The following is a 15,108-nucleotide window of genomic DNA, read 5'->3' on the forward strand; positions in this document are numbered from 1 at the left end:
AAATTTCGATTCGAGTTTGGTTCAGATCTTTGCGGGTTCGGTTCGGGTTCAGTTTGGGTTCGGATAACCCATTTAAATTATTTTATAAATTTTAAAATTCATCATATACATTAATTTTTTTAAAATCCAGAAAAATATATATTACATATAAATTAGAAAAACATATGTCAAAATACCTAAACTAACATATAAATTAATTTTCTTTAAATATTTGGATAGAAAATAAATAGATATTTAAGCATTTTTGGTGTTTTAAGTATACTTTAGCCATTTTAGACATATTTTCAATTATTTTGGAAAACTTAAAAGTATCTTATATATTTGGATGTTTTACTATACATTATATCTAAAAAATTTAATATATTTAGTTATAAATCTATTTCAGATATATTCGGATACCCAAAATACTTCGGTTCAGATCGGATTCAGTTTTAGTTTTTAAATTACCAAAATTTTGAACCTATTTGGATATTTAATCACTTTCAATTCGGTTTCGGTTCTATTTTTTTGGATCGGATTCAATTCGGGGATTTGATTTTTTTTTCCAGCCCTACAAATATGTTTTCCAATAAAAAATCAGTGGGCCTCCACTATGTCAGGGGCCTTACAGCCCGGCTCTGGAAGCACCCCGTCAGTTTTCTCAGCCTCGTCGTCGACGTTGTCTTTTTGATATGGAGAAAAATAAATTGTCAAAATAGCTTCGGAACACTCTTCAGTTTCAAAATTCATCTATCCTATTAAAAGTGAAGTACAAATGAGAAATAACCCTTACTTCTCCTCATTATTTACCACAGACTGCCACTGGTTTTAATTAAAGAGATTTGTAAATAAATCAATCATTTCACGCAAAACCTTATTAAGAGAGCCCATTCGTTTTTACAACATTTTAGTGGGTCTTTCTTTTTCTTTTATATTAGCAGAGCCCAAGTTTCACTATCATAAAACAGAACAGTTCTCCTTTCAGCCTACCTATGTCTAACTATCTATATATAGTATGATAAAAATACATATTGTATGGTCCTTAACAATCTTATGATACAAGATGAAATATTTTGTCGAAATTGCTTGCTTCTTTGTTCTTCGACCTGTTTATAAAAACATAAACATGTTATTTTCATTGTTTTATCTAACCATATCTAACCATAAAATTAGACTCATACTCATAGTTCACATAACCACAAACTTATTATAAACATGAAAACCTATAAAACGAAATTGAAACAAGATATATGTCAATAATTTAGTAACTTTATATCTATCCTATTAAAAGTGAAGTACAAATGAGAAATAACCCTTACTTCTCCTCATTATTTACCACAGACTGCCACTGGTTTTAATTAAAGAGATTTGCTAAATTAATCAATCATTTCACGCAAAGCCTTATTAAGAGAGACCATTCGTTTTCTACAACATTTTAGTGGGTCTTTCTTTTTCTTTTATATTAGCAGAGCCCAAGTTTCACTATCATAAAACAGAACAGTTCTCCTTTCAGCCTACCTATGTCTAACTATCTATATATAGTATGATAAAAATACATATTGTATGGTCCTTAACAATCTTATGATACAAGATGGAATATTTTGTCGAAATTGCTTGCTTCTTTGTTCTTCGACCTGTTTATAAAAACATAAACATGTTATTTTCATTGTTTTATCTAACCATATCTAACCATAAAATTACACTCATACTCATAGTTCACATAACCACAAACTTATTATAAACATGAAAACCTATAAAACGAAATTGAAACAAGATATATGTCAATAATTTAGTAACTTTATAAATCTTTCTAAACAGGATATTATGTATTACATTAAATATCCCGAGGAAAAACCAGTTGGTTTGTTTAATTTATTGCCAAATTCACTTTAAATTCAAAACCATTCAGTTTGCCTATTTATTTAATTCTTATAATATTAAATATTTAACTATATTTATATACAAACTTTAAATTTGAAACCTAAAGTTGAGATTTATTAAGATTTTACGCAATAAATTTTGCATAATAAATCGGATAATATCAATTAAATCCTGTTAAAATATTGTATTAACTATTTCTTAAATATTTTAATATCTTATTTATTTAACATAATAATTTCCTACATTTAAGATCTCACATTTGTAATAAAACTCAGAATACTTGCTAATCACGGATTTATAGATTTGCTTATTTATTTAATTCTTAGATTTTTAAATATTACTCTATATTTATATAGAAATCTTATATTTCAAACAGAAGGTCAAGATTTATTAAGATTTCTCGCAATAAATTTTGCACCTATCATTAAAACAATCAATCAGATAATATCAATTTAGAACTTATTAAATCTTAACTAAACTATTCCATATATCTTTCAATTTCTTAATTACTTTACATAATAATCCCCTACATTTAAGCTCTCACTGATCTATAATAAGCCCCATATAATAAGCCCCATAATTTTGCACCAAATCCACGGTAGCTACATAATCAAAAAATTAAACAGAAAAATCTTAGGAAAATATTCGATGCATTAAGCATATTCCTTATCTACACACGACTTGCTCATCAAGTTTTATAATTACTAATTAAGATTTTATTCTCATTAATATCTCACCTATTTATCTATATATACACTTCATTATACGTAAAAGAACAACATTCACATTTTGCAGAAAACCAAAGCAAAAAAAATGATGACCAATGCAAGTCTCACCCCTGTCAAAAACTTGAAGCTAAGACTAACTGGCCATCTAAAGAGAAATTGCTGTATTCCTAGCAACAAAACACTTTATTCGGTAGAGAGACTCTTCAAATGGTTCTAAACGATGAACATGTAAGTTTCAAAATGCAAACAATCATTTCTTCTGTGTTCCTTTATATAACTAACTTACATTATGTTGTGCTTATTTTGTAGGGTGAAAATATTTTGGTTACGTGCAAAAGGAATATGAATAATAGAGTACTTATCTTTCTTTATGTGGGCCTCTTCCTTCTTTGCTATTTACGGATCTGTTCTTTTCACTATGAAGATTACAACGAGTATGCTCCGTTTCGTCGCCCATTTTGTTTCACTACTCGAGTCTGCTACGTTTGAGTATAAGAGCTTCAATGTGTCTAAGAGCTCTATTAACTGAATTATATGACATGCACACCATATACTCTGTTTTAGTGAACAGAAATATATCATCTTCGATGTAGTAATGCTAATATAAATTAGCCACTGGGAATTTCTAAATACAGATAGAGTACTTATCCTTCTTTTTTTTTTCATCTTGGCCTCTTCCTTCTTTGTTGTTTACGGATTTGTTCTTATCGCTATGAAGATTACAAAATGAACCGATCAGGAAACATCACCACAGACGCATTTGACGTTTCTTCAAATTGATGTATGGTATGTTTACTTTTTCTTCTTCTATGTCTCGATTTCGTACACAATCAAGAAACCTATAAACTGGAGACCCAAAAGACTTTTCGTTAGTCTCAAAGGAGTATGGAAGCGATTTTGAAGAAACAAAGTATAGATACTAATTCGTACCTTGATAGATTCTGGTAGATTAATCCAAATCACATTGAAATCGTCTGATACTCTCCCTGGAACTCGCCCAATTTCTCTCTCTTTTTCCTTCGCAACCCTAGACTCTTCTCTTTCGATTATGTCGAGATATGTTTTTTTCAACGTACAACTGTTTTTTTTTTCCTGCGTAAAAGTAGTTACACATATACATGGGCTTTGTTATTGTTATTTTGGTTTAACAAAGATGATTGTAAAGCCCATTTAGTAATTGAGTATTTTTTGTTCTGTTAACACCAATTAAAAACCCCATTTACTATAATATATATTGTTCTTAAATATATATTATCTACTCAAATCTACTACATGAACATATTTAAAAAAATTGCAATTCGAATTTACAAATATACATAAATTATCTAATACTGTTTTTGATCTATAACTCAATAATGTTAATAATCTAATATGTACTTATGCATTTCTAAATATATAAACAATATTTTTAAATATATGTAACTAAATGAGTATAAAAATATATAAAAATTTCTTTTAATGACTATAAAATTGATAAACTACCACAGACAAACTATATGATTAACAAAAATCCTTTTCAACCATTGAGAGATATATAATTACTGAATTCATCTTTTAATTTTTGTATAACCATATAATATATAAGATATGTCATTAAACAATTACATAACATATACTAAATATTATAGCATTTCAAATCGAAAATGAACACCATCGCGGGCGCGCGGATCAAAGTCTAGTCCAATATTAAAACATTGAACACATTAGCCCCCATGATGAGGGATCTGACTAAAAAATATGTATGGACTTTCTCAGCACGCCACGTGTACACAACCTTTCTCCTCCCTCCTCTTTGCTTCTTCTCTGTTCAACATTTGAGTCAACTTTTCAGTACCCTATTTATCTAGAAAAAAATTACATTCATAGACAGTTTTTGACTTTACAATAACACAATAAAACACTTTTCACTTGCCACACACTTTCTTATTGTTCAAAGACTAGTATACCATGTAAAAACAATTTACTCTTGTTACCCTTTTCTAACTAGAGTTTCTCTCTTTCCAATCTAAACATCTTCCTTTCATCCACATTTCAAAATAAAAAACAAATCCAGGAAAAATTATTTTCCCAGATATGGTCTCAATTCACAAACCCAATCTTCGATTAAATCTCAATCTCTATTACATGATGCTAAAACTTACTCCTGATATCTTGATTCATGTGACCATTCTGTTCCGAAAGTTAAGAAGATTTGAGACTGATTATTAAAGGCAACACTTTTCTTTTTCTAGATGGCTAGGAATTACGAACCTTAATTTATTGAGAGCAAGGTGAGATCTTTTTGCTTCTTTTTGACAAGTCTCTTGTGATTAAAGATTTGTGGTTCATTGATGATTGTTCTTATCAGTTATATAATTAGTTTTTCTTTTCAAAATTGGAACCTTTAGTCATGTGCTGTTTAATTGAATACGTATGTTTTGATGTGTTTTATCAAAGGTTAATGCTTTTATCTTGCGGTGATGAAATTGTGTTTGTTATTTGATGAGTCTTTTCTAAATTAAGATCTTATTGTTTTATATTGTCTTTAGTTTTTTCTTTCTGATTGAGATTCATGTGCATTGATTGGTTAAAAGGAGAGCTTCATGGATGAGAGTGGTGGAGGATGTGAAGAACTGGTGATGGCGGATGCGGCGTGCTGGCGAATGTGGTGGCAGATGCGGCGTGCTGGCGGATGTGGTGGCAGATGCGGCGGTGGATGTGAAGAACTGGAAGCGGTGATGGTGGATGCGGCGGTGGATATGAAGAATTAAGGTTGTATCAACTCGTTCACACCCAATTCATGTGTCCACAACTCGTCCACACCCAACTCGTCCAAACCTAACTCTCATGTTCACAACTCGTCCATACCCAACTTCCATATCCACATCTCTCTTGTCCACACAACTAGCCTATGAACAACTTCATCAGTTTATGTTTTATTGTATCAAAAAATATCTTAAATGATTATTTGTTGTTTCTCCTTCTTTAAAAGAATTACATTAGTGTGTTTTTCTTTTCTTTTCATGTTGTTGTTTAAATGGTTAATTATTTTAGTAGATCATGGTCATCACTTATATAATCCAACATATACTTTCATTCCACATACATACCATCCACAATTCATTTGTTGAAATAACACCGTTCACATTGCACCGTCCACGACATGTTATCCATAATACTATACGTCCACTTAATTCAGTTTTATAAAAGTTCAAATTTAATATATACATATGGATGTTAAAATATAAAGAAAAAAATATTATAATTAGTTGGACCAAATAAAAAAAAAGCTAAATGTTAATTATAAAACAAAAAAAATCATTATACAAATACATGGGTGGGAAAGTTATTTAATAATATATTAAAAAGAAAAAAACAAATTAATGTATTTTACACTTATCCACGAACCAAACCAAAGCATTCTTTTTGTTTCACAATTTAACTGAATCTGTTTAAAGGGTATGCATGTCATTGGCACTCAGATACTTCCAAAAAAAGTGTCTCACATGTACTATGTGTCTTTAAGTGATAGAGAAAGACATATTGTGTCCTCTTTATCTAGAGACAATCTCTTATATCCATTTTTCATAATTTTTTTATCAAAATTCAGACTCCTAAATCAAATCCTCTTTTTTCTTCAAAACTAAACCTTAACACCTCTTATGGATTAGTGAACCAATGGACAAATATTTAAGTTCTATAATTTTTAAATTTGAAAAAAAAAAATTAAAATCGTTTTCTAATCATATTTTGATGTTTTCTGCGAAAATATGATAAAACAGTTTTTCGACTTTTGAAATATTTTTTATCTAATTCAATAAATCAAATAAAAATATTCACGTTTTCAGTTTAAATTTATGATTTTTTCGTTTGACATATAAAATTAAAAAAAATGTGTCCTGTAGTAGTCTGTAGAAATTGACATACGAGACATAGGGAGAAATAAGGATTTGCCTCTCAACATTTCCGTCCGAAAAGTTTGAAGAATCAACCTTAAAAAGAGAAAAAAAAACAAACAAAAAGACAAGATATTCCGACAAGATTTGAACGTCCGAAAGAAACTACATTTCAGGTTCTTTCCTAGTTTAATATTTTTGTTTTGTTCTTAGAATTCTCTTCTAATTTCAAGGATCAACACATTTGATTAGGTCCAATTTATTCTATATTAGTATCGGTTGATTGCTCTCTCTATTCGAAGTTTCGATCCTTTACGATTGTTTAGTTAGGGCTTCGTAAATTTAGATAAAAAGTTTTGGTTCATCTGCACAGGTGAACCACAAGAAAAGACGGACCAACTGAAGATAGCTGAGAGGGGAGAGAAGCTGAAGACAGGAGGAGCTCAGATGAGCAGGATGGTGAGTGACAAAGTCAAAGACATCCTCCAAGCTCCCACCTTGGAATCCAAAATGGTCGATGAAGCCACTCTGGAGACATTAGAGGAGGCCAGCTGGTGAATGAACATGAGGATATGCGCTCAGATCAACAACCACCGAGATCGTAAGAGCCATCAAGAGGAAGATCTCTGGTAAAAGCCCTGTGAGTCAGAGTCTAAGCCTTGAGCTTCTCGAGGCTTGTTGTGCTATGAACAGTGACAAGATTTTTCTCTGAAGTTGCATCTGAGAGAGTTCTTGATGAGATGGTTTTGTTAGTCAAGAACGGTGAAGCTGATTCAGAGAACAGAAGCAGAGCTTTTCCGCTTATTAGAGGCTTGGGGACAGTCTCGAGATCTTGCTTATCTTCCTGTTTTCAAGCAGACTTATATGGTTAATAAGTAACCTCTTTTGAATCTGATATGCGACGGTTTGTTGATGTGCTTATAGTCCATGTTTGTTCGTTAGAGCTTGGAAGGAGAATCCAACGGTTTAAACTCTCGTAACGAGGAGAAACCAATGAGGGGATAAAGTTCTCTGGAGTCCTAATGCAACAGCCTGTTCCAGTTCCTCCACCTGGTAGCTATCCTGTTCCTAATCAAGATGCTGGTCCCAAACATACAGCCTGCCTGTGAAACAAAAGGACAATGACGATGGGAAACATTCAGAATCATCAGGATCTTCCGATAATACCGCCAAAGAAGATAAGCAGGTGAAAATAGAACTGGGGTTATCGAGTGATGAAGATGAGAAATGAGCAAAGTCCATGTTTGTCTTCCTACGACATGATTAATTATCAGAATGTTGGGGAAGATTTACTGTTCTTTCGATGTTTTTCTTCTGCAATGTACGCGCGACTCTGCATTTGTGGACACCCTATTTTAGCTTCATTGTCTCTGCTTTTGTTTTTTCTTGACGTTATAAAAAGCGTAGGTGAATATTCATCCGACACCGTATGTATTCATTCATATACGTGGTGTATTTAGACGAGTTGTTTTGGTTAGTGTATGGTATTTGATTATGTGTATCAGAGCAACATTTTTACAAGTATCAAAGTAGAATTTCTCAAAAATATATAAATAAAAATAATATAGTATCGTTCAATCCAGTAAAATTGCACCAATTAAAACTGAACAGAGTAATAAACTAATTAAAACCGAACCAAAATAGAAAAAATGGTTTGATTTGTTAATACTGAATAAATATATTTTTTAAGAACCCGCAATATATGGTTTGATATATAAATTGATCAAACTGAATAAACCGATCAATTAAAATATAGTAGTAAATTTATATGTAAATTATATAAGATAACTAAGAATATATACATAAATTATTTTATTGATCAACCCAAACATAACGATCAATTAAAATATAGTATTAAAATTATATGTAAATGATATAAGATAACTAAGTATATATACATAATTTATTTTATTGATATGATCTTTATATATAAAATGTTGATTTTAGTAATTTAATATTTTATTTTAAGTCAAAATTTATATTTCATTTTATAAAATTAAATAAAACATAATATTTACCTTTTTGCTGACAAATATGTGTGCTAATATTTAGTTATTTATAATATTATGGATTACCAATATTTTTTATTCTACAAAAACTATTATATTTATTAATTTAATATGTTTACTAATTATTTTAAATAGTAAAATAAAAATACGCTATTTAAAAACCGAAATATCTTCATGTTATATAAAATCAGATATCTAAATATATAAAACAAAAATTATAAAATATTTTAAAAGATAAATAAATTTATGTTTTTTTGGTATAGAACCGAAAAAATTAAAAACCTACGGTATATAAAATGAATAAAATCAAAGTAAATATGATTTTAACATAGTAGCTCTTTTATAACTAAATACTGAAAAATCTAAAGAACAAACCGATTTCAGGATTGAAAACCTCTACGCACACAACCAAACATTATTGTGGATATATTTTCGTCCCAAACACTTATTTAGTTAGTGGATTAAATTGTTTAATAGGATGGTTATAGCTTATAAGCTTTATTCTAAAACTTACTATGGCTAATTAACCCAATTTACACACGGTTCCAGAAACTTTCTAAAACTTACACTTTTTTCAGTGTGAAAAGGAAAACCTTTACCTCTCGGCTAAAACTCTAAGTCGGTTAGAGGCTTTCGATATTAAAAACCTAACTCTAAAATCCCTCCTTTCTTTCTTTCGACGACTCTAGTCAACACAACAGTTCTTCTCAGAGTCTCGGACGAACCCAAATCGCCGAGCAAAATCCTTCTTTCACCTCTCACGCTCCGCCTCTCGCTCGCATCGTTCGCATCTCGCTCTATCTCAACAGGTTCGTCTTCTCTCACTCATTATCTTCGTTTTTTGCGATTTCTTCTCTAGAAATTTCTCGTTGATTCTAGCTTAGGGTTTTGCCTAATCCAAGTTTTCTCGACATTGGGGTTGATTCTAGCCCTAGCAGTAACTTATCTCACGTTTCTAGTTGATTCTAGCCCTAGGGTTTTACCTTGTACTCTCACAGACTCTTTGTTAAACTACGCAACGATACTTCGTTTCTCTTTATTGTGTGTTCAGTCTCTTATCGAGTATTGAATGTTATCGACAGATTCAAAGATGGATGATAGCTTGTACGACGAGTTCGGCAACTACATCGGACCCGAGATCGAGTCCGACAGAGAGAGCGACGACGAAATCGAAGACGAGGAGTTCCAAGACAAGCGCCCTGAAGACGACGGATCAGATGGAGAACAACACCCCCCTGGGAGCTCCAACGGCTGGATCACAACGACCAACGACGACGTGGAGATGACGGACAACCAGATCGTTCTCCCCGAGGACAAAAAGTACTACCCCACCGCGGAGGAAGTCTACGGCGAGGACGTCGAGACGCTGGTCATGGACGAGGACGAGCAGCCTCTCGAGATGCCCATCATCAAGCCCGTCAGGGACGTCAGGTTCGAGGTCGGGGTGAAGGACTCCTCCACCTACGTGTCCACGCAGTTCCTCGTCGGCCTCATGTCGAACCCCGCGCTCGTGAGGAACGTTGCTCTCGTGGGGCACTTGCAGCACGGGAAGACCGTGTTCATGGATATGCTGGTTGAGCAGACGCACCATATGGAGACTTTTAATGTTAAAAACGAGAAGCATATGAAGTATACGGACACGAGGGTCGATGAGCAGGAGAGGAACATTTCGATCAAGGCGGTGCCCATGTCTCTTGTTCTTGAGGACAGCAGGTCTAAATCGTATCTCTGCAATGTCATTGATACACCAGGGCACGTGAATTTCTCTGATGAGATGACTGCTTCTCTGAGGCTTTCTGATGGTGCGGTTCTGATTGTTGACGCTGCTGAAGGAGTGATGGTATGTGTTTGCTTCTTCTTTTTTTTTGTTTTTTGAAGTCTTAAAAGTTTTAATTTGGATTTTGTTACTTGTACTAACGACATTAGTCTCTTTTTTCTTTTAGGTGAACACGGAGAGGGCTATACGACATGCAATCCAGGACCATCTCCCTATTGTTGTTGTGATCAATAAGGTACACTTTCATGCTTTCTTTCTTGTGTAAATTGAGATACATTGTGAGATTTATGTATTGGACCTTTGTAATATGTCTTGTTTCCCCAACAGGTTGACAGGCTTATAACCGAGCTCAAACTACCTCCAAGGGATGCTTATTACAAGCTGAGGCATACAATTGAAGTCATCAATAACCACATATCTGCTGCTTCCACGACTGCTGGAAACTTACCCCTTATAGACCCTGCAGCTGGAAATGTTTGCTTTGCCAGTGGTACTGCCGGATGGTCTTTCACTCTGCAGTCTTTTGCTAAGCTGTATTCGAAGCTTCATGGGGTGGAAATGGACGTGGATAAATTTGCATCTAGACTTTGGGGAGATGTGTATTATCACCCTGATACCAGGGCGTTCAAGAGAAATCCTCCAGTAGGTGGTGGAGAAAGAGCATTTGTTCAGTTTATTCTGGAGCCGCTATACAAGATATACAGCCAAGTGATAGGTGAACATAAGAAGAGTGTAGAGACAACCCTTGCAGAACTAGGAGTGACCCTGAGTAACAGTGCATATAAGCTGAACGTCAGACCTCTACTTAGGTTAGCCTGTAGCTCAGTCTTTGGTTCGTCATCAGGTTTCACTGATATGTTGGTAAAGCACATTCCTTCTCCCAAGGAGGCTGCGGCTAGGAAAGTGGACCACGCATACACTGGACCCAAAGATTCTGCCATTTATGAAGCAATGGTAGAATGTGATCCGTCTGGACCTCTCATGGTTAATGTGACAAAGCTGTATCCCAAATCAGATACTAGTGTGTTTGATGTATTCGGAAGAGTTTACAGCGGCACGCTTCAAACAGGGCAAAGCGTACGTGTACTTGGAGAAGGGTATTCACCTGAAGATGAAGAGGACATGACTATCAAAGAGGTGACCAAGCTGTGGATTTACCAAGCGAGGTATAGGATTCCTGTAAGCAGCGCCCCTCCGGGTTCGTGGGTTCTGATTGAAGGCGTGGATGCTTCTATCATGAAGACGGCGACGCTCTGCAATGAGAACTACGATGAAGACGTCTTCATATTCCGGGCTCTCCAGTTTAATACTCTTCCAGTTGTCAAGACTGCTACTGAGCCTTTGAATCCCAGTGAGCTGCCTAAAATGGTGGAAGGGCTTAGGAAGATTAGCAAAAGCTATCCCCTTGCGATTACCAAAGTTGAGGAGTCTGGTGAACATACTATTCTAGGCACAGGGGAGTTGTACCTGGATTCTATCATGAAGGACCTCAGGGAGCTCTATTCAGAGGTCGAAGTAAAGGTATCTAATTTGAACTTCCGTCTGTTATCTGTTCTGCAAGATATGCTGATTTGTTTGTTTGATCATTACAGTCCTTTTAACTTTCTTAAATTTGCAGGTTGCAGATCCTGTTGTCTCCTTCTGTGAGACAGTGGTTGAATCTTCGTCGATGAAGTGTTTTGCTGAGACACCGAACAAAAAGAATAAAATAACTATGGTAAGAGATCTTCCTTTTTCTCTATTACTCCTTATATATAGGACACAGATGTTTGTTATAGTGCTCAAGCACATTTACTTTTGTGGCTAATTTAATATCTGCTTCATACCACAGATCGCAGAGCCATTGGATAGAGGACTTGCAGAGGACATTGAGAATGGTGTCGTAAGCATTGATTGGAATAGAAAACAACTCGGTGACTTCTTCAAGACGAAATATGACTGGGATTTACTTGCAGCGCGTTCCATTTGGGCTTTTGGCCCTGACAAACAGGTGAAAATGCATTGTTTGTTTTCTTATAATCCTGAAATTTGAGCGCTCTCTTTATCTTTATGGTCGCTTTGTGATATGACTCTAGCAAGCATAACGTGTTTTGTCTATTTTATATTCTGACTGTTGATTTCTTACTGATCAGGGGCCAAATATTTTGCTGGATGACACGCTCCCAACTGAGGTTGACAAGAACTTGATGATGGCAGTGAAAGACTCCATTGTTCAAGGGTGATAATCTTTCTTCTGCTACTCTTTCCTTTGGCTCTTTTCTGTTGGTTGTGGCTGAATAGCTTCGTTTTTTATGTTCTTGCAGGTTCCAGTGGGGAGCGCGAGAAGGACCATTGTGTGATGAGCCCATCAGGAATGTCAAGTTCAAGATTGTTGATGCCTGGATAGCACCAGAGCCGTTGCATCGAGGATCTGGTCAGATGATTCCAACAGCACGTCGCGTTGCTTACTCATCCTTTCTCATGGCCACTCCAAGGCTTATGGAACCTGTTTACTACGTCGAGGTATGATCTCTCTTTCTAGACTCTTTTTCCTTACAAGTTACCTCCTCACATTCTTCCTCTTGTAACAATAAATCTTATCGTTGTGTTTCAGATCCAAACACCCATCGACTGTGTAACTGCCATCTACACCGTTCTATCACGTAGACGTGGGCACGTCACATCAGATGTTCCCCAGCCCGGCACCCCAGCCTACATTGTGAAGGTTGGTTTGGTTTTTAATATGTTTTAACAAGTTCTCCACCATATAACAGAGTGATTCATTGATCGATTATCTGGTTGTTGTTGATGATTCAGGCTTTCCTGCCAGTGATAGAGTCCTTTGGGTTTGAGACGGACCTGAGGTATCACACACAGGGACAAGCCTTCTGCGTGTCTGTCTTTGATCACTGGGCCATAGTACCAGGAGACCCTCTGGACAAATCCATCCTGTTGCGCCCACTTGAGCCTGCCCCCATCCAGCACCTAGCTCGCGAGTTCATGGTGAAGACTCGCCGTAGAAAGGTAAAGCACTCGGGATCACTGAAAAGTATATATATGCTTAAAGCCTTTTTCAACCTCTCACGGTCATCTATATTTGTGTTGGTTTTTTGTAGGGAATGAGTGAGGACGTAAGCGGGAACAAGTTCTTTGATGAAGCGATGATGGTGGAACTAGCACAGCAGACAGGTGATCTGCATCTCCAGATGATGTGATCTGTCTTTTATAAAAAGTCGAGAAGTAATATGCAGGACTAGTGGTATCTTCAACTCTCTTTTTATGTGTATGGAAGGAAAAAACAAGAAAATATGGCCACTTCTATGTTCAGAATCAATTTTCGTTTTGTATGATATCATGATGTTTTGTCCATTTTACGTTTTGAAGTTAAGAGGTAGTAATGAACTTCAAACTGTCAACACCTGACTCGATCAGTTAGCAATATTGACAAATCTTTGTTACTTGCATTGCATGTTGTTAGCTTGTTAGCCTTAGCAATTGTGAATTGATCCAAAAAATGCTTTTTTCTTTTTGAAAGTTGGGGAGATCTGTAGCTCAAAAAGGTTGGCAATCTATACTATTATTTATGAGGTAATTTTGCTTATTTGTCATGTTCTCCATGATTTTAGCTAATTTTGCTTATTTGCCATCTTTTTATTAAGTTTAAACTAAATTATCATTGATGTATTATTTGTTTTGAGCTGAGTCAATAAATCATTAATTTAAAATAATAGCTTTGATGAATATTCTATATAAATAAAAACAAATTTTATTTTATTAATATTAAATTACTTCATAAATAATAGTATAGATAGATCACTTTGGTGATTAAAGTTCAAAGTATACTTTTTTTCCAAAAGTATATCAAAATGGGAAAATTCCATATTAATACACAACTTTAATTACTATTACCAATTTAATACACAACTTTTGAGAATGACCAGAAAAAAACACAAACTAATTTTTTTTTCTCTTTTAATACTTCTACTAAATCCCGTGTATCCAAATTACGTTGGCTCGTTAACGCCATTATCAAGACTGTTAACACCGTAACATACTCGTTACTTTTGCCGTTTAACACTAACTCATGGTTAATAAACTAACTTTAAGCTTAAACGATGTCGATTCGTTTACCCTTGTATTCCCCTCAAAAAGAAAACCCTAACTTCCCCAACACCTCTCATCGATTTTCACAAGATAAAACATCGTTTGCTTCTCTTCTCTCTATCGGAATGTTCGTTATTGCAGTGTAGACTCCGACAGTGACTTACGAATACGAAGATGAGGTTAGAGTTAGAAACCATTGTGATCATCTTTTGTTTTTACAATTGTTATTTCTTCTGAGAATCACTCGTTGTTGCTGTTTTTTGTTTACAGTAACATTGATGGTGCTTTGAAGATGAAGATTCGCTATGGCGGTTCTATGTCATACGAAAAAGAGAAGTTCTCTTACAGTGGTGGAGTTTGTGTTAGAGATTTGTTTGTCGACCCGGATCTCTTGACATGGTCAGTTTTCGAGGAGTTCATATCAGACAGAGGAATCAAGAGTACAAATATTTGATAGAAACAACACTACTAACCACACAAATAATACCACAATCAGACACGACCAACAAGACAAGCATATAAGAACAACGACTAATTACTTTAAGCCATGGACAATCACAGAAACAACTCCAAAAAAACACACCCAACGATAGGATTACAAATTGTCCAGCTGCTGTTAGAAAATATTGTTTCTTCTTGAACAAGACACAAAGCTCTGTTTTGTAATCAACGTGCTCTGTTTTTATGAAAGAAAACAGAGTATTACAGAAACTTATTTTTATTGAATATGAAAAACAACTTGTAGTTTTTACATTACGGCAACAACGTTTTTAGTT

The 15,108-nt window shown here is 34.6% G+C and overlaps 1 protein-coding gene, 1 long non-coding RNA gene and 1 pseudogene across 2 annotated transcripts; 2 read left to right on the plus strand and 1 right to left on the minus strand.

The window, feature by feature from the left end:
* Window positions 1-1,366: 1,366 nt before the first annotated feature.
* On the minus strand, window positions 1,367-3,654 carry LOC108861025 (uncharacterized). Its single transcript, XR_001950791.2, has 2 exons — window positions 3,519-3,654; window positions 1,367-3,434 (listed from the first exon to the last, which is right to left on the minus strand). It is a non-coding gene; the product is annotated as an uncharacterized LOC108861025 (long non-coding RNA).
* Window positions 3,655-5,170: 1,516 nt separating this feature from the next.
* Window positions 5,171-7,967, plus strand: LOC108858521 (TOM1-like protein 2; annotated as a pseudogene).
* A 1,155-nt stretch (window positions 7,968-9,122) lies between these two features.
* On the plus strand, window positions 9,123-13,644 carry LOC108861027 (110 kDa U5 small nuclear ribonucleoprotein component CLO). The gene is made up of 11 exons (XM_018634860.2): window positions 9,123-9,281; window positions 9,555-10,312; window positions 10,416-10,484; window positions 10,577-11,770; window positions 11,868-11,966; window positions 12,081-12,239; window positions 12,382-12,467; window positions 12,553-12,751; window positions 12,843-12,953; window positions 13,046-13,252; window positions 13,345-13,644. The coding sequence occupies exons 2-11, from the start codon at window positions 9,563-9,565 to the stop codon at window positions 13,441-13,443; spliced, it is 2,973 nt and encodes a 990-aa protein (XP_018490362.1). The 5' UTR covers window positions 9,123-9,281; window positions 9,555-9,562; the 3' UTR covers window positions 13,444-13,644.
* The last annotated feature ends 1,464 nt before the right edge of the window (window positions 13,645-15,108 follow it).

The sequence above is a fragment of the Raphanus sativus genome, chromosome 5 (assembly GCF_000801105.2).
Source record: "Raphanus sativus cultivar WK10039 chromosome 5, ASM80110v3, whole genome shotgun sequence".
Taxonomy (NCBI): Eukaryota; Viridiplantae; Streptophyta; class Magnoliopsida; order Brassicales; family Brassicaceae; genus Raphanus; species Raphanus sativus.

Bases quoted from the DNA above. Each gene is read 5' to 3' on its own strand.
- LOC108861027 (XM_018634860.2), top strand. From the start codon at position 9,563: ATGGATGATAGCTTGTACGACGAGTTCGGCAACTACATCGGACCCGAG. The intron at 11,771-11,867 runs GTATCTAATTTG...TTAAATTTGCAG, and splicing joins ATTCAGAGGTCGAAGTAAAG to GTTGCAGATCCTGTTGTCTC. The intron at 13,253-13,344 runs GTAAAGCACTCG...GGTTTTTTGTAG, and splicing joins TGAAGACTCGCCGTAGAAAG to GGAATGAGTGAGGACGTAAG.